The sequence below is a fragment of the Dendrobates tinctorius genome, unplaced genomic scaffold, assembly GCF_039654945.1.
Source record: "Dendrobates tinctorius isolate UK_male_01 unplaced genomic scaffold, ASM3965494v1 ptg000062l, whole genome shotgun sequence".
In the NCBI taxonomy this organism is placed as follows: Eukaryota; Metazoa; Chordata; class Amphibia; order Anura; family Dendrobatidae; genus Dendrobates; species Dendrobates tinctorius.
Genome location: NW_027361730.1, coordinates 39,710,470 through 39,729,801, shown reverse-complemented (window position 1 = coordinate 39,729,801; position 19,332 = coordinate 39,710,470). Strand labels below are relative to the sequence as shown.

The 19,332-nt window shown below is 45.4% G+C and overlaps 1 protein-coding gene across 5 annotated transcripts in view; it reads right to left on the bottom strand.

Moving 5' to 3' along the window:
* The window catches only part of CUNH15orf39 (chromosome unknown C15orf39 homolog), a 108,321-nt gene extending 89,298 nt beyond the window's left edge, over nucleotides 1–19,023 (bottom strand). For 2 of the 5 annotated variants that reach the window (XM_073579580.1, XM_073579581.1), the window contains exon 1: nucleotides 18,593–19,023. In XM_073579580.1, coding sequence (XP_073435681.1) covers nucleotides 18,593–18,629 — 37 coding nt within the window. In that variant the 5' untranslated portion in view covers nucleotides 18,630–19,023. The remainder of the gene's footprint in view (nucleotides 1–18,592) is intronic. The other 3 variants (XM_073579578.1, XM_073579582.1, XM_073579579.1) reach the window with 2 other exon arrangements.
* Nucleotides 19,024–19,332: the final 309 nt, after the last annotated feature.

Here is a 19,332-nt window from a genome sequence, read left to right as displayed (position 1 = left end):
GTAAAAACCACAGCATGCTCATTAATTTGCGGAATCGCGGCGATCCCGCACCCATAGGAATGCATTGTTCCGCTTACTTCCCGCATGTGGCTGTGCACAACATGCGGAAAGTAAGCAGAACAATTGCGGATGGTACCCACGGTCCGGAGGAGAGGAGACTGTCCTCCGGGCTTTGGGTACCATATCCCTGTAAAAAATAGAATTTAAAAATAAAAAATATTGTTATTCTCACCCTCCGACGTCCCGCGCAGTCTTTCCGCTTCTCTTCACGCTCCCGTTCCCAGTAGTCCTTTGCGAAAATGCCCGCGATGGCGTCCGTTCTCGCGGGATCGCGAAGTCTCGCGGTCATTCGCGAGACGTCGCGATCCCGCGAGAACTGACGTCATCGCGGGCATTTTCGCAAAGGATTACTGGGAACGGATGCGCGGGACGTCGGAGGGTAAGAATAACACTATTTTTTTTTACATTTTATCTTTTACTACTGAAGCTGCATAGGCAGCCTCAGTAGTAAAAAGTTGGTCACACTCGTCAAACACTGTTTGACGAGTGTGACCAATCTGTCAATCAGTTCTCCCAGCGATGCTACAGATCGCTTGGAGAACGCTAGCATTTTGCAAGCTAATTACGCTTGCAAAATGCTAGTTTTTCCGCGGGAAAATCGCGGGAATTTAAAATGCGATTTTCCCGCGGACTGGAATTCCAGAATTCTCGCGGTAATTTCCGCGAGAATTCCGGTACGTGTGCACTTAGCCTTAAAATTCTGTGATGCACCTGTGGATTCAAAATGCTCACTTCACCCCCCGATGAAATTGTTAGGCCATGTGCATACGGTGCGGATTCTGCTGCAGATGCGCAGCGGACTTGGCCCTGTGTATACGCAGCAGAACTGCATGTGATGTACAGTAGCATTAAAGCCTATGTGAAACAAAATCCGCTGTGCGCATGTCACTTCTTTTGTGTGCTTTTGCTGCAGTTTTCCACCATTCTAGAAGTCCGCAGAAGGAAAACTGCAATGGAAAACTGCAATGAAAAACCGCACTAAAAAAGCGATGAAGTTTGTGAAATCTGCAGCTGTGTTTTCTTCCAGGAGATGCATTTTTTGTGCAGAAAATTCTGCACACAAATCTGCAACGTGTGCACATACCCTTAGGCTGTGTTCACACACAGCGTTTTTTTAGCGGTTTTTACCGCGGTTTTCACTATAAAACCGCTAAAAATAAGGTGCACAGTCATTTCTATGCATTTTGCACTTTTTGTGCACATTGATGCGTTTTTTACCGCGAAAAAAACGCATCGCGGTAAAAACCGCAGCATGCACATTAATTTTGCGTTTTTTTCCGCGGTTTAGGCTTCTCCCATGCTTTTAGAAACCGCTGCAGTAAAAAACGCATCAAAAACGCATCAAAACCGCGCAAAAACCGCCGCGGAAAAATAGGTGCGGTTTCTGGGAAGGGATTCAGGTTTTTGTGCAGAAATTTTCTGCAACGTGTGCACATACCCTTAGGCAGTGAAGTTTCCAATATGGGGTCACCTGGGGCAAGGGGAGGCATTCTGCTGTTACGGCACCTCAGGGGCTCGGCTAATGGAGACAACTAGTGATGAGCGAGTATACTTGTTGCTCGGGTATTCCCGAGCATGCTCGGGTGATCTTCGAGTATTTTGGCGTGCTCGGAGATTTAGTTTCTGTCGTCTCAGCTGCAGGATTTATGGCTGCTGGACAGTGTGAATACTCGTGGGAATTACCTAACAAACAGCAATTCCTCACTTGTAATCAGCCTGTCCAGCAGCCACAAATCATGCAGCTGCATGGACAGAAACTAAATATCCGAGCACGCCAAAATACTCGGAGGCCACCCGAGCAACGAGTATACTCGCTCATCACTAGAGGCAACAATCTATTTAAACAGAATCTGCACTCTAAAAGCCAAGTAGTTTTCCTTCCCATCCGAACCCTGCCGTGTACTATACAACCACATTTAGTAAAAAATTGCAGGGCCCATTTTCTCATATTACCCCTAGCGTAAATTATAAGCTTGGTGCTAAAACAGTATTTTAATGGAAAAAATGTATTTTTTTGTTTTCACATCTTAGGGAAAGTTCACACTAGGAGTTTTGTTAGGGTGTGTGCACACGCTGCGGATTCTGCAGCAAAACCTGATTTCTTAGCAGGAAAGAAGCTACAGAAAAAATACATGTTTTCCTTGTGTTTTTTTTGCTGTGATTTTGGCATGCTACATTTGTCTCTTGTGAATGCTCACAAAGGTTAGTGTTGAAAAAAAAAAAAAGTCCTATTCTATAGAATCACGTTTTTGCACAAAAGAAAAAACAGCAAAACCTGACACCTACATTTGTGGTGTTTTTTTTAGCATTTCTTCACCGCCCAATCATTTAAAAGGGTGAAAAACACTGAAAGTGACAAGCTTCATTGTATTTTTTTTTTTTGCACAAGGCACAAAATCCTTTAGGACAAAAAAAAACAAGCTGTGTGCATGAGACTTTTCGGGTACTGTAAAATGCAGCTGAAAATTTGCATAAAAAAAGCATTTAAAAAATGCTGCAAGAATGCTTTGTGAATCACCTGTAGGTTAGAAATGCTCAAAACACCCCTAGATGAATTGAGGGGATTATGTTTTAAAAACTGGTTTTTGGCATGTCAGGGGCTCTGCAAATGCCACAATCTATTCCAGACAATTTGATGCTCTAAAAGTCAAATAGCACTTTTTCCTTTCCAACCCCTGCCATGTGCCCAAACAGCAGTTTTTGACAAAACATGGGGTATCATCGTGTTTGTAAGAAATTGCATGGCAAAATTATGAGCCCTGTTTTTTTCCTATTATCCATTGTGAAAATTACAAATTTGGTGCTAAAACATTTTAGCAGAAAAAAAAAAAATATATATATTTTCGTTTTCACATCCACATTTTAAGAAGTTCTGCGAAGCACCTATGGGTTTAAGAAAATCAACACCCCTAGATGAATTTCATGATGGGTCGAGTTTCCAAAACACGGTCACTTGTGGAGATTTCTGCTGTTTTGGTACCTCAAGGGCTCAGCAAATGAGACATGGTGTCTGCAATCTATTTCAGCAAAATCTATATTCCAAATACCAAATGTCCCTTCTTCCCTTCCAAGCCTTGCTGTGTGTCCAAACAAATTTTGACTACATGTGGGCTATCATCACGCTCATAAGAAAGTAGGTAAACTGTGGGGTCCACTTTTTCATGTTACATCTTGCAAAAATTAAAAAATATGGGGCTAAAGCAACATTTTACTAAAAAAAATGTAACATTGTCAACATGACGACCTAATGTTATAAAATTCTGTGTAACAACAGAGTTCAAAATGCTCACTATTACCCTGGATAAAATCCTTGCAGTTTCCAAAACGGGTTCACTTGTGGGGGTTTTCTGCTGGTTGGGTGCCTTAGGGGCCATGCAAATGCAACATGGTGCCGGCAATCTATTTCAGCCAAATTTGTGTTCCAAAATTCAAAATGGCGCTCCTTTCCCTTCCGAGCCCGGCTGTTTTTCCAACAGCGATTTCTGACCACATGAGAGTTATCAGTGCGCTCATAAGAAACTAAGTAACAAATTGTGGGGTCCATTTTCTTGCGTTCTATTCTTGCAAAAGTGAAAAAATTTGAGCTAAAGCAACATTTTAGAGTAAAAATTACAGTTTTTTTTTCAATCGAATTTGCATTAATTTCTGTGTAGCACTGGAAAGATTAAAAAATTTCCTGACAGCAGTTTTGAAGTATTTGAGGGGTGTGTTTTAAAATAGTATCACTTTTGGAGCGTTTCCAAAAAATATACCTCCAAAGTCCAAGTAAATTTGAACAGGTCCCAAAAGAAACAGGTTTTGTAAATTTTTAGAAGAAATTAGAAATCATTACTAAACTTTTAACCCATAAATCAAAAAAGAAAAACCGCTGGAAGCTGTGTGCCATACCATTATAAGATTTTATTGATATAATTTAAAAATGTAGACATAAGCAGTCATCAAGGGCAACAAATGCAAGTAATGACACAATAAAGGTCATAGAACCGATATTGTGTACTATATAATAAACCCTCAGGAGTTAGATTAGTAGGCCAAAGATCAATGAGTAATTAAGTATACCAATGTATATAAGTAGCTAAGTAATAACTTCCAAAGTGGAATGTATATTGGGGCCTTGATGAATCAACATAGTAAGGGTTAAATGCCTGTATCACATTCAAGAAAAGAAAAATGCCTATTTCCTAATTAACTTAAAAATATCACCTGCTACTTATGCTGGCATCCACATCAGTATATAACAAGTCACATCGCTAGTGATGATTTTTATAAATGCATGCATAAAAAGTATCATATAAGCAGCAAATGCCATTATCAACAGAGCAGGATCAGGGGACTGACGGGAAAATGTGAGTAGTATATCAGCACTGTACCTTCCAGTGTCTGCATGACCCTTCTAACATCCAACAAGAGACGTTTGAATAAATTATGTAAAGTAAAGTAGACACGGGAAATGTTATTAATTATTTTGTACAGCATGACTAACTAGTTTAAGGATATAAAGATTGAACACTTGAAGATTGGGAATTTTTCAAAATCGTCATTACAAATCCAAAATTTTCACAAATAAACACAAGTACAATGTGTCACAAGGAAAAAAACAAAACTCAATCACAGGGATACGTTGAAGCATTCCAGAGTTATTACCCCATGAAGTGACTGATCAGATTTTAAAGATTTGGCCAGGTCATTAAGGTTAACATTGGCTCCCGTCACTAAGGGGTTAATGTACAAAGGCCAACCCATTCTTTGTGCACAGTTGATGGTTCCCAAAAGTTAGCAATGGAACAGGAAGCTATTATAGTGCCAGCAGGCTGCCTCCTATATACAGTTTATATTGTGAAATTTGGTGACCGATCCGCTTTACTAGTTTTGCAATGGAATAAAGATGCCAAGAACAATAGCCAGGAATGAAAATGTGTTTTATAGGTAGGTCTTGAAGAATTATTGTTTCTTCTTGCGGAGAATGACATGCTAAGCATGCCAAGATGAGGAGAGTTAAAGCCGCAATAGGATTGCTACTTAGGATTGCTACTTCCAATAGGTGGCACTAGAGTTCTAGTCCTCTTCCTCTCTGAAGAGACAATTTGCATTGGTCTTGAATACACAGTGGTCCAAAAAATGTATAGTCAATTCAACATGAAAAATATCTGCATGAAAGCAGTATTAGGCTATGTGCTCACAAATGCAGAAAATGTCTGCTTCAAAACCGGACTCCTTCCCAGAAAACAAGCATTTTATTTATTCCGCGTTTTCCGCACGTTTTTGATGCGTTTTTTCCGCACGTCTTCTGACTCATAGAAAATAGCTAAAAACGTGGACTTTTCCGCAAAATTAATGCGCATGCTGCGTTTTTTTACCGTGAAGCGTTTTTTCGTGGAAAAAATGCATCAATGTGCAAAAAAAGTGCGGAATTCATTTAAAATGAATGGGATGCTTCTTGTACGTGTTTTTGAAGCGTTTTGACCGGGACAAACGCTGCAAAAACGCGCACAAAAAAAACCACTTATGCGGGCACACAGCCTTAAAAGACTTTACAAACAAGAAAGGGTAGCTGTAAGTCATAATTGACTTCTGCAATTACATGTGGTGCTCAAAATGGTCATCATTAATTCCAGACACTTCAGTGCAGTACCACACAAACAACTTTAGGCTATGTGCACACGTACCGGAACTCTCGCGGAAATTACTGCGAGAATTCCGGAATTCCATTCCGCGGGAAAATCGCATTTTAAATTCCCGCGGAAAAACTAGCATTTTGCCAGCGTAATTAGCTTGCAGAATTCTAGCGTTTTCTAAGCGATCTGTAGCATCACTTGGAGAACTGATTGACAGGTTGATCACACTCGTCAAACATAGTGTTTGACAAGTGTGACCAACTTTTTACTACTGAGGCCGCCTATGCAGCATCAGTAGTAAAAGATAAAATGTAAAAAAAAATAAAAAATGGTGTTATTCTTACCTTCTGACGTCCCGCGCAGCCGTTCCCAGTAATCCTTTGCGAAAATGCCCGCGATGACGTCAGTTCTCGCGGGATCGCGACGTCTCGCGGTAATTCGCGATGACGTCGCGCGAATGACCGCGAGACTTCGCAATCCCGCGAGAACGGACGCCATCGCGGGCATTTTCGCAAAGGACTACTGGGAACGGGAGCGTGAAGAGAAGCGGAAAGACTGCGCGGGACGTCGGAGGGTGAGAATAACAATATTTTTTATTTTTAAATTCTATTTTTTACAGGGATATGGTACCCAAAGCCCGGAGGACAGTCTCCTCTCCTCCGGACCGTGGGTACCATCCGCAAATGTTCTGCTTACTTTCCGCATGGTGTGCACAGCCACATGCGGGAAATAAGCGGAACAAGGCATTCCTATGGGTGCGGGATCGCCGCGATTCCGCAAAATTAATGAGCATGCTGCGGTTTTTACCGCAAAGCGATTCCGCCGCGGTAAAAACCGCAGCATTAGCACAGCATTGCGGAATCCCATAGGAATGCATGGAATGCTTATTTTTCGCGGCAAAATCGCGCGGCTAAAACCGCCGCGGAAACGCGACAAAAATGCAACGTGTGAACTCAGCCTAAGTTACATTGTACATCGGGATTGCTCTACGTGACATTTCAATTTCTTTGTGACTCCTCTAAGGGCCACAAAGGGGATCTCGCAATCATGCGACTAAATAGATCTTCAGAGACAACATAATACTACATATTGCCGCCATAAATCAATGCAGATATTTAAAAACAAAAAGAAACCTATATAAAAGTGACAATGCAAAAGGTACTGAGTGGAATATAAGAAAAAAAACCATCAAAGGCTGCCTCGGAGAGTAGTGTTCGTTCTGGACACGTCCGTGTCTCAGAGGAGCTCATTACTGAACAAACGTACTACATTTTTTACAGGTAAAAATACTCCTCAAAAAATTGCTAAGAGAAGTATTCTTCGCCAAGGGGATACCTAATTGTATTTCTATAACGCCAAGATATTCAGCAGCACTATACGTTTACAATATACATTAGACTGGAACTTGTACAGACAATAAAAGACAATACAGAATAACAGTGTGATTAGAATCACATAAATCAACAGATACCAAGAGGAGTGAGGGCCCTGCTCACAAGCTTACTATCTATGGAATTTGCACTAACTCAGATTTGTCAGATATAGGTCATACCTCATGGCATTCCAAAGTAGATAATACTTTATTCAAACACTTACCAGGATCAGTGATAAATGTCTAAAGGCCCCGTCTCACTAAACAATCTCGGTAGCGAGATCGCTGCTGAGTCACAACTTTTGTGACATAACAGCGATCTCACCAGCGAGATTGCTGTGTGTGACAGCGATCAGCGAGCGGCCCCCCTGCCGGTATCGCTGATCGCTGCAAGAAATCTCTGGACATTTCTTTGGTCGCTGGTCTCCCGCTGGCCAGCACGCATCGGTGTGTGTGACAGGCGGGAGACCAGCGATCAGGTGTAAAAAATAATAAAAAAAATAAAAAATAGTTATTCTCACCTTCCGATGTCCCGTTCAGCCATCCCGCCTCTCTCCACGCTCCGGTCCCAGTGATCCTTTGCACGAATGACCGCGAGACTTTGTTATCCCGCGAGACTGTGACATCTCGCGGTCATTCGTGCAAAGGATCACTGGGACCGGAGCGTGGAGAGAGGCGGGATGGCTGAACAGGACGTCGGAAGGTGAGAATAACTATATTTTTTATTTTGATTCTATTTTTTACAGGATGGCCAGCGATGTGGTATCGGCATCGCTGTGCTGATCGCTGGTGAAGCTGTCTGTGTGACAGCTCACCAGCGATCACATAGCGATTTACCAGCGATCCTGACACCTTCATATCGGTGTCGGGATCGCTGGTAAGTCGCTTAGTGTGACGGGGCTTTAAGGGTCCCCGCTTCACTTAGCGACGCACCAGCGATCCCGACAACGATGCGAGCTGTTAGGGATCGCTGGTGCTTTGCTAAATGATCACTAGTAAGCTGCTAAACAGACAGATCTCTTCAGCGACGCAGCAACGATCCAGCGATCAAACACAGTGATGCGCGCTGGCCAGTGGTACCTCGACGATGAAAAAATGGCCCAGGACATTCCTGCACAATCAGCGATATCCAGCAGGGGGGCCGGTCGCTGCTGCGCGTCACATGTAGCGAGATCGCAGGCGAGATTGCTGTTGCGTCAAAAAAAAAAAAAAAAAAAAAATCGGTGACGCATTAGAAATCTCGCTAGCGCGATCTCGCTATGTGAGATGGGGCCTTAAGTCTGTCTGCAGGGACAGCCTGCTAGCAATCATACATTTTTCACCTATCCTCAAGATATGTTAGATATCATTAGTGGCAAAAGATCAAAACATAAAAGGGTTTGTCCACTATAGGACCATCCTCTTACAAATGTCTCAAATGTGCTGAAAAATTGAAAAAGGATACAAACCTGCCAGACTGATGACGCTCCTCTGCTGCAATTACTGTGTCCCCCGGGCAATCTTGTGACACAGTTTGTGTCAAGCGAGAGCTGCAGCCTACCAGCAGAAAGAGCGTACTTGAGCTCTGGCAGGAAGTATGGAGCTGTATTAGGCTAAGTTCACATTATGTTAAGCAGTCCGTTCAACGCATATCGTTGACAGGCTGCGTTAACGGTATAGCATAACGCGATCTCTCACAGCCAAACCAGATCTCCCACTTTGCACTGATGAGAGGCAGGCAGTACCCCGCAACACAGTGTCTGCAAATGGAGGTTCTGGCTTTTATCCTAAGTCATGTAACTAGGCTCGTTAAAGGGTCAACATTGACTTTTAGGATTGCTACCTCCAATAGGTGGCACTAGAGTTCTAGTCCTCTTCCTCTCTGAAGAGACAATTTGCATAATTAGCATATTTCCCAGAGGAGCATTGCGGCTTTAAGTCTCCTCACCTCGACATGCTTAGCATGTCATTCTCCACAAGGAGAAATGATACTTCTCGGATATCCCAAACATTAAAACCCATAAAAGTCATTGTTATCTATAGCTACTGTCCTCAATCTTATCACTGCTTCCAGACTGAATCCACAAATTCATGCATTTGACATTTTAATGAGTTTGTTCTCTACCAACACTATCACGTATACACACATTGACCATATATTTGTTAACCCTATTCCCCTATTGATCCAATTTTCTTTTATGCATGTCTGCTAAGTTTGCTAGTGGACATGATCTCATTTTACATCCTCCATCCACTTTTCCAAAGTACATTTTATTAGTTCTATTGTAAAAGTTGAATCTATTTCCTAACTTTCACAAGATGGTTGCCTGATTTATCACGGCAGTTCAGTATATTATAGCTGACCATTCTCTTACAGGTATAAAAGAAACATGTCACCAATTCTGCATGTTTGACCCACTCCGGGTTTTGGCTTACAAATACTGATGTGAAATACTGACTAAATACTGGTAGTCTGGCCATAGTCCAAGTCAAAATTTGTGCAGGTATTATTTTCTACGATCACTCACATCTCATCCGTATCTAATAGGATTTCACCTTGTATCATTCAGTACATAGTCACCCCTCACTTGCATACTTTGGTATATTTTCACCGCCTATACCCTCTGGTATATTATCCCCACTATATCTTAGGCTATGTGCACACGTACTTTTGAGAGCTGCGGATTTGTAAAAAAACGCAGGTAAATCCGCAGGTCAAAAGTCCTGCGGTTTAGCCCTGCGGTTTCACACCTCATAATGGATAAGGTGTGAAACAGCAGCGGATTCCGCACAAAGAATTGACATGCTGCGGATTGTAACCCGCAGCAAATCCGCGCGGAAAAATTCAAAGCATGTGCACAGCGCTTTTAGTTTCACCATTGAAAACAATGATAACGTACAACACAGCAGAAACTGCTGCGGACCCGCAGGGTCAGAAACGCTGCGGATCCGCAGCAGAATCCGCAGCGTGTGCACATAGCCTTATGGTAAATCAGCATCTGCCATTAGAGAGGGTGCTAAACAGTGATATTGGAGATTGCAGTGTAATGTGGGTGGGGTTGCATTGCCACCTCTAGTACAATACTGCAAGCAAGCTGCAAAAGTCGGAAACAGCTGCTTTAAACTTATCGTTCTTGTCACAGTACTGTAGTGATATCCCATTCAATTGCGTTTTTCTGCAATGACACCTGCACAATGCAAACTTTGGCTGTGGTATCTATGATACGGTCAAAGCTGCCATCATTCTCCAACATTAATTGTCCTCTCATCCTTAATCTCAGATGTGTAGCTGCGGACCCAGCCTCACCCACAGCGCCTCCAACAGGCTTGCCTGAGCTCAGCTGGCCTACATGACTCTAATCACCTGCACTCATTGCTTATGCAGATCTTTGCAATCTCCAAAAAAAGCATCTGTAAAGGGCCTGTCACACTAAGTGATATCGCTAGCAATATCGCTATAACGTCACAGGTTTTTGTTACGTTATAGCGATATTGCTATGTCTGATACTTACCTCCGACCGCTCCCCCGCTGGTTATCGCTGATCGCGTGAGAACGTCCTGGACCGTTTCTCGCCGTCAGCTTCCTGTGGCGCCGACGAGCGTCGCGTGGACGCGGGCGGGAGGACGTCAGGATCGTCTAGTCTGACAGGTAACGACCCCCGACCGCTGCTATGTCGCTGGTGAGATCTGCCTGTGTGGCAGCTCACTAGCGACCATTTAGTGATGCACCAGCGATCCTGACCGCGTCATATCGCTGGTCGGGATCGCTGGTGCATCGCTAAGTGTGACAGTACCTTAAGGAACAAAACTGTACAAGTTGTTCTGTGGCATCAGACCAGAAGGGCTAACCTTCACTCCCCTCAAAGCATTAATGAGCATTGGGCACTCATGATCCAGTTATTGATTGTCATTCCCTAAACTTCTATTGATAGGAACCACCGCCTACCAGGATATGCAGCAAGTCTGGGTAGTTGAACATCCTCTGAACCCAGTCATCTAGCCATAACAAATCAACTTAGATCTTTACATTTGCTAATTTTTCTGCTTCTAATAAATCAAGTCAAAGAATGATCACTTGCAATATATGTTTCTCCATGAAAGGTCGCATTGTAAGGAGCTAATCAATTGTATTCATTGAATTGATTTTAACTTATCTACAGTTGCACTCCAGAGCAACTGAGTAAACTGCAGCCACCACTTAATAGTAGTGCTCAATAAGTAGTGCTACAATAAGCTGCAGTGTCTAACACATTATCAGCATAAGGACAATATAAGCTGCCTTACATCTTCCCATTTGTCACCAGCAGTTATTTTGTCTCATATCAAGTGGGAGATAAAACAAAAGAGCACTTGTTTGTTTGAAGGCATTTTGTGAATTGTGGCACCTAACAGAACAGAACTGCTGGCTTTCACACCTCTTGTGAGACTCAGTGGCTGCGTCTGACAAATGGATAATGAAAAGATGAATATTGTAAGGATTACCCTGTATTTCCAATGCCAGTGTGATATTTGCATACTTTTGATCACATGCTGAGGAGTCTCATCTAGCTTCTCCATAGCATCACACCCTGTCAGAATTTAGCAGACTTTTCTTCTTTGATCGGAGTGCCCCTTAAAAAAGGAGTTTATCAACTTTATTGTACCGAATGTGTTGGGGACAGGATTTTTTGGCACTTGCTAATATAAGTATTACAGGTTTTCCTCCTGCACTTGGAGGCGGCTGATGGGCAGATTTGGTCACATGCTTCTTCATTCTTAAACCATTGTGAGAACAGGAGAGCTATGTAGTCTGTGAGGAAGGCTGTACTAACAAGTGCAGAAAAATGCTCCTCTGCTGGCAGCTTACCTCCCCTGGGAACTAAACACTTGGGAGTTTGAATAGTCCAGTCCTTCTCTCCATTTACATCATCAGTAAATAAGGCGCGTTTACAGCTAACAACCGCCGAACAGTAAATTGTGTGTCCGTTTAAACAGGCGGACCACACTCCTGATGCGCGCTGAATGTTCTGTAATAGATCATTCAGTGCTACATATGTTGCCATTGCTCTCAATAGCTCGAGTTCTGTAGCATGATTTACTGACAAAAACGAAGATCATTTGCTCGATTGTTGGGTGATCCGCAGCCTGTTTACACTGCACGATTATCAGGAAACAAGTATTGCTATGAACACAACAATCGTGCAGTATAAATGTACCTTTCCATTACTGGCTTTGAGCTTCCTTTGGTTTTATGTATATACAGCCTGTCTGTCATGTTAACTAACGGAATTAACATATCACCTGAATGTGATTCTCCACATTTAACAGCTTATTTCTGCTACTATTGTAGCTTTTATTATGTATATGGTGGCTCTTTGTCCACTTCATTAAAATAAATTTCCATGTCAATTGTATGCTAATGATTTTTTTTTCATTGACTGCCCATTTGCCTTTACATCAATATCAAGTAATGAAATGTGCAAGCATTTGTTTAAGTGTCTATACCTCCTCCTCCCATTGTCTTGCACATCTAGTGTCTGCAGCGCACACATCCGCAGCTTTCCAGCACTAGGGCACCGCTTACTGTCTAGTGCAAACAAATAAGATGCAGCTGGTGTTACTTATTCTACATGCGAGTTTTCATTATAGACCAGGTTTGCACATCATGGCCATAATGTAGCCGAGAATCGCAGTCAACAGGTGCTGGTGTGGTTTTTAAAATTGCATTTCAGACCAGATTCAGACATCAGTGCATCATGGTCTGAGTACGGACCAGAATGCACAGACTGTAAGCAAGTCTCCTTTAGGCTGTGTGCCCACGTAGCGATTTTTAAGCGTTTTTGCCGCGAAAACGTTTAAAAATCGTGTACAGAACGCCCCCCATGCATTCCTATGGCATTCCGCACATGCTGTGCTAATGCTGCACTTTTTTCCGCGGCGAAATCGCATCGCAGAAAAAAATCGCAGCATGGTCATTCTTTTGTGCGGAATCGCTAAGAATTGCCGCGATTCCGCACCCATAGGAATGCATGAGAATCGCTTACTTCCCGCATGTGGCTATGCCCACCATGCGGGAAGTTAAGCGTCTCATGTGCGGTTGGTACCCACGGTGTGGAGGAGAGGAGACTGTCCTCCAGGCCCTGGGTACCATACCCCTGTAAAAAAAAAAAGAATAAAAAATCGGAGTATATTTACCTTCCGACGTCCCGCGCTGCATTCCCGGCCTCAGCGTTCCCAGTAATGCCTTGCGGCAAGGTCATGTGATGACGTGGTCTCGCGAAATCGCTATAGTAACGCGAGACCAACGTTATCACAGGTCTCGCAAGGCATTACTGGGAACGCTGAGGCCCTGGAATGCAGCGTGGGACGTCGGAAGGTAAATATACCCGATTTTTTATTTTTTTATTATTTTTTACATTCTATCTTTTACTATTGATGCCGCATAGGCGGCCTAAATAGTAAAAATCTGCTCACACTTGTCAAATCGCTTGGAAAGTGCTTGAATATCGCACGTGAAAATCGCGGCAAAATCGCGAACATAATCGTGGTGAAGTCGCGCGGAAAAACCGCGCAATTTCTGGGAAGGAGTCCGGTTTTTAGTGTCCGGAATAAAACGCTACGTGGGCACATAGCCTTAGAGCAGCACGGTGGTTCAGTGGTTAGCACTGCAGCCATGCAGTGGTTAGCACTGCAGCCATGCAGCGCTCGGGTGTTGGGTTAAAATCCCACCATGGACAACATCTGCAAGGAGTTTGTATGGGTTTCCTCCAGGTATTCCAGTTTCCTCCCACACTCCAAAGACATACCCATAGGGAATTTAGATTGTGAGCTTCATTGGGAACAGCGATGACATGTATGTAAAGCGCTGCGGAATAAGATAGGGCTATATAAGCAAAGCATAATACCCAAATTTGACTACGTCATATATGACTGAGAGGCTGATAAACTCAGGTCAGGAGCCCCGCTGTCACTCTGTTGCATTGCTGACTGCACTTAGACCGTGTCTGAATTCGGACTAAGCCTCACTGAGACATCCGTGAATCACAAATGTGTTGTATCAAAAATTTTTGATGGATAGAACACATAGCCCTTTTAATCTGTGGCAGTATTCACATGTCCATGTCATTTTTGTTGACATGTGTCACATATTTATTATCCTTTGCTTATATAGCGCTATCTTAATTCACATCGCTTTACATACATCATCATCACTGTCTCCATTAGGGCTCACAATCTAGATTCCATATCAGTATGTCTTTGGAGTGCAGAAAAAAACCTGAGAACCCGGAGGAAACCCACGCAAACACGGGGAGAACATACAAACTCCTTGCAGATGTTTTCCTTGGTGGGATTTGAACCCAGAACTCTAGGGCTGTAGTGCTAACCACTGAGCCACCGTGCAGGCCCAACAAATTAAAGTTACTCATGCAAGTCTGTGGGTCTATAAAAATAAGAGACAGCAGACAGAAAGTATCAGTATGTAACCTGTGTCTTGGCCATGATTAACATTGTCACTGATACATAGGAGAGGCTTTGCAATGTATTTATTTTTACATATGAGAAAACCACTGATAAAAACTGACCCTGACTGAGCACTAATGAAAAAACGATCACAAACCCAGATAAAACTTGGGACAGGTTTTTTTGCCTATCAAAAAAAATAAAAAATCTCGTGTCTGAATGAGTCCTTAGTTATTTGGTTTTGAAGGGGAAAAAACTGATTCTCTTGCAAAACCAGAAGTCTGATTGTTATGTTGAGTGGGTCAGACAACTGATCATCCGCAAAATCAACCGATTGTTTATTAGGCAATTTGAAAGATGTGGCGGCACCTAAGGCCTCTTTCACACTTCAGTTTTTTACAATCAGTCACAATCCGCCAGGTTTTGAAAAAAACGGATCCTCAATTTTCTTTTGAGGATCCGTTTTTTCCCCCATTGACTTTCATTAATGGCGGATTGTGACGGATTGCCGTCCGTTGCATCCGTTTTTTTTTGAGGATCCGCCAAAAGTTGCTGTCCGTCACCATCCTCAAAGATATCAAAACGGAGCTTGCAACGTTTTTTTCTCTGGCGGATCCTCCAGACACTGATTTAACCCGAGATTCTTTTTGGGTGCCGGACAAAAAAAAAATTCTCTCTCTCTCACCACTGCGTTTCTCAGCTATGATCTGAAAACCAATTCTGGCCTTACCCATACGTGAGCATATTAATTCTCTGAACCATTCCTGTTAGATTGTTCAGGCAATTGACAATGATGAGGCACTGTGATATTTTGTGCTTTTTAAGCATCAGTACACATTAGATTCTATATGGAGGGATCACACAATATTTACGTTTCGGAGACTGATGCAGAGACCTCTACATCATCTCGAAATAAAGTTATCCTTACAGATGCCTTCGCTAACTATAAACAGTTTGCAATTACCATTTAGTCCACAGGAGGATAACTTATTGATCGCTAAGGCTGATTGCACACGTACTTTTTTGCCCTGCGGATATTTCCGCGCAGAATTGGAGAAATCCGCAGGTCAAACGACCTGCATTTTTCCTGCAGATTTCCACTGCGGATTATAAATATCTATAGAGACATATACATACACATCAATGAATAGACACACGCACACCTATATCACAGTTTAGAGCCCAGCACAGCATGAGTAGCATGTGCCACTACTCAGAATGCTCTAGCCCTTCATAAGTCCAATATAGCCCCCAATAGTCTAGGCCGCCAGTGGTGATGTGCCATATAAACGGCTGGCATCCCCAGTACAGTGACAGCTCACATTCCAGATCTAACCAGTTACTGATAAAACACTTATTGCCTATTTCAAGGACTCCTCCGACCACTGATCTAACCTTTAGCCCCCCACACCAGTGGCGGATCTTAATAGGGGCGGATGGGGCGGTCGCCCCGGGCCCAAGGTTTTTTGGGGGCCCAGGGGCGGGCTGGGCCGGGTGTCAGAGAGGCAAATGCCCCCCGGGCCGCTCCCCCAGCACCTGTACAGTGCCGGCCGTGCCCTGTGCTGTGACGCCGCCGGCAGCAGACAGCCGCCCGCGTCACATTCTATGAGGCCGGGGCCGGGAGCTGTGCACGGCCGTCACCTTGACGGCTGCTCAGCTCCGGCTCCCTTCGGCTGTACTTCCGGGTCAGATGTCGGGCGTGCGCGATGACGTCATCGTGCACGCGCCGACATGTCCCGGAGGATGCTGAAAGCAGAGGCGCTGCTGGGGAGCGAGCCGGCTGTGAGGCAAGTATGGGGAACTTTATTTATTTTTTTTTTATTTATAAAATGAATTAAATGGGGGAGGGGGTGAGTGGGGGCTGTACACAATGAAGGGGGGGGTGACTGGGGGCTGTAGGTGGGTGATTGGGGCTACACAGGATGAAGGGGGTTGAGTGGGGTTGTACAGGATGAAGGGGGGTGACTGGGGTTGTACAGGATGAAGGGGGGATGAGTGGGGGCTTCACAGGATGAAGGGGGGATGAGTGGGGGCTTCACAGGATGAAGGGGGGATGAGTGGGGGCTTCACAGGATGAAGGGGGGATGAGTGGGGGCTTCACAGGATGAAGGGGGGTGAGTGGGGTTGTACAGGATGAAGGGGGGTGACTGGGGTTGTACAGGATGAAGGGGGGTGACTGGGGTTGTACAGGATGAAGGGGGGTGACTGGGGTTGTACAGGATGAAGGGGGGTGACTGGGGTTGTACAGGATGAAGGGGGAATGAGTGGGGGCTTCACAGGATGAAGGGGGGATGAGTGGGGGCTTCACAGGATGAAGGGGGGATGAGTGGGGGCTGCACATGATGAAGGGGGGATGAGTGGGGCTGCACATGATGAAGGGGGGTGAGTGGGGCTGCATATGATGAAGGGGGGGTGAGTGGGGCTGAACATGATGAAGTGGGGGATAAGGGGGACTGCACATGATGAATTAAGGGGTAAGTGGGACTGCACATGATGAATTGGGGGTAAGGGGGACTGCACATGATGAATTGGGGGTAAGGGGGACTGCACATGATGAATTGGGGGTAAGGGGGACTGCACATGATGAATTGGGGGTAAGGGGGACTGCACATGATGAATTGGGGGTAAGGGGGACTGCACATGATGAATTGGGGGTAAGGGGGACTGCACATGATGAATTGGGGGTAAGGGGGACTGCACATGATGAATTGGGGGTAAGGGGGACTGCACATGATGAATTGGGGGTAAGGGGGACTGCACATGATGAATTGGGGGTAAGGGGGACTGCACATGATGAATTGGGGGTAAGGGGGACTGCACATGATGAATTGGAGGTAAGGGGGACTGCACATGATGAATTGGGGGTAAGGGGGACTGCACATGATGAATTGGGGGTAAGGGGCACTGCACATGAAGTGGGGGTAAGGGGGACTGCACATGATGTGGGGGTAAAATTAACTGCACATGATGATGGGGGAGTGGGGCTGCACATAAAGTTGGGGGGGGAAGGGGACTGCACATGATGAAATGGAAGGGGGGATAAGGGGCTGCAAATGATGAAGTGGCACTGCAGATAAAGTGAGTGGGTGATAGGGGACTGCAATGGATGAAGTAAGGGGACTTCAAATTAAAGTGGGGACATTAAAGTGGATCCCCTATGGCCAGGATCACGTTGGGCGATTTTGTGCGTATTGGCCGTAGGCCTACAGCTTATGTGCAACGTCTTTTTAGGCCATGTCCACATGTGGTGGAATGGTGGCGGGTTTTCCGTATGGACCCGCAGCAAACCAAGTGCTGCGGTCCGTACGGCTGTCAATTCCCGCACTGGGACCGCAGCGCTCAGGTGGGAAGGGGGGCACAGGGGCCCAGGTTTTATGAACAGCCCCGGGCCCATAGTCCACTTAATCCGCCACTGCCCCACACACTTTAGTTTGACGGCCCAATGATTATTCGGCCACTAGCCCGACTCTCCCATACAGAGGAGCACTCGCTCTCTTATCTTCCTTCACATCCTCTGACAAGGGGAGAGTCGGGAGCCCCCCATACACACTGGGTGGTCAGCTACACCCGTCCTTATCAGGGGGTTTGGCCGATCTTAGTCCACTGTGTACGAGGCCTTTAGGATGCCCATGAGTATTTCGTACCCCAGCAATCAGCTGATTAGGTGCAGCTGCATCCCGGCAAGTCCCGTCTCCCGTCATTGTTTACAATGCTCGAACTCCACAGCGCAGAACTCGTAGCAGTGGCTGTGCAGGGTACTGCAGCTTTTCTTCCATTCAATTAGCTGGATAAAGCCCTCACATGAACAGAACCGAATTCATGCCAACAAAGCACAACGCCATACTAACAAAACTCACTTTTTCCTCCACCAACTAGTTCAGGAATTGTCAGGAAAAGGCCGTTTTGAAGCTGCACTCTGTGTGACACATTACTTCCAGCTACTAGTCTCTGAAGAGGGTTTCTCTCTGTGCCCTATTGCTCCACTGCCATGGGGCATGTAGTGACAACCATAAGCCGGTACAAGGCACCTATGGGTGCAGTAGCATGCCTCCATCATACACACTGTAAGAAGTCCATGGCTTTACTAGCCTGGGACCCACCCCATGGCGCAGACCCCCGTACTCACATGCGGTGTGTGCAGCCCGCAGCCTCCTCGTCCACATGAATCAGCGGCACACTATAGCCCGACCCGCCGCGCTGCACGTCCAGCCTCGTTATCTGGACGCGTCTCATATCGCCAAGGCCATAAGTTAGCACGACATCGTTGTGTACATCCTGCACGTTATCTCTGAGCGCAAGACGGACACTGAACTGAAGGGGCGGACGAGGGCTACAGGGAGGGAGAGGAGGAGGCGCCGCCATGTGACGGGGTGTGGATGATGAAAGGAAGGCGTGAGAGCCGTGTCTCTGATAAGGTGAGGAAAAAGCGAGGGAGCTGTGTGTGTCAGAGAGAAAGAAGCGAGGGACCTGTGCCTGAGGAGGGGAAGTTGTGTGGGGACTGTGTCTGCAGAGAGGAAGAAGCGATGGAGCTGTATCTGGGAGAAGGAGCCGAGACTGAGGGGAGGAAGAAGTGAGGGAGCCGAGACTGAGGGGAGGAAGAGGTGAGGGAGCTGTGTCTGAGGTGAGGGAGCCGAGACTGAGGGGAGGAAGAGGTGAGGGAGCTGTGTCTGAGGAGAGGGAGCCGAGACTGAGGGGAGGAAGAGGTGAGGGAGCTGTGTCTGAGGAGAGGGAGCCGAGACTGAGGGGAGGAAGAAGCGAGGGACCTGTGCCTGAGGAGAGGGAGCCGAGACTGAGGGGAGGAAGAAGCGATGGAGCTGTGTCTGAGGGGATGTTGTGAGGGAGCTGTGTCTGAGGATGGGGAAAAAG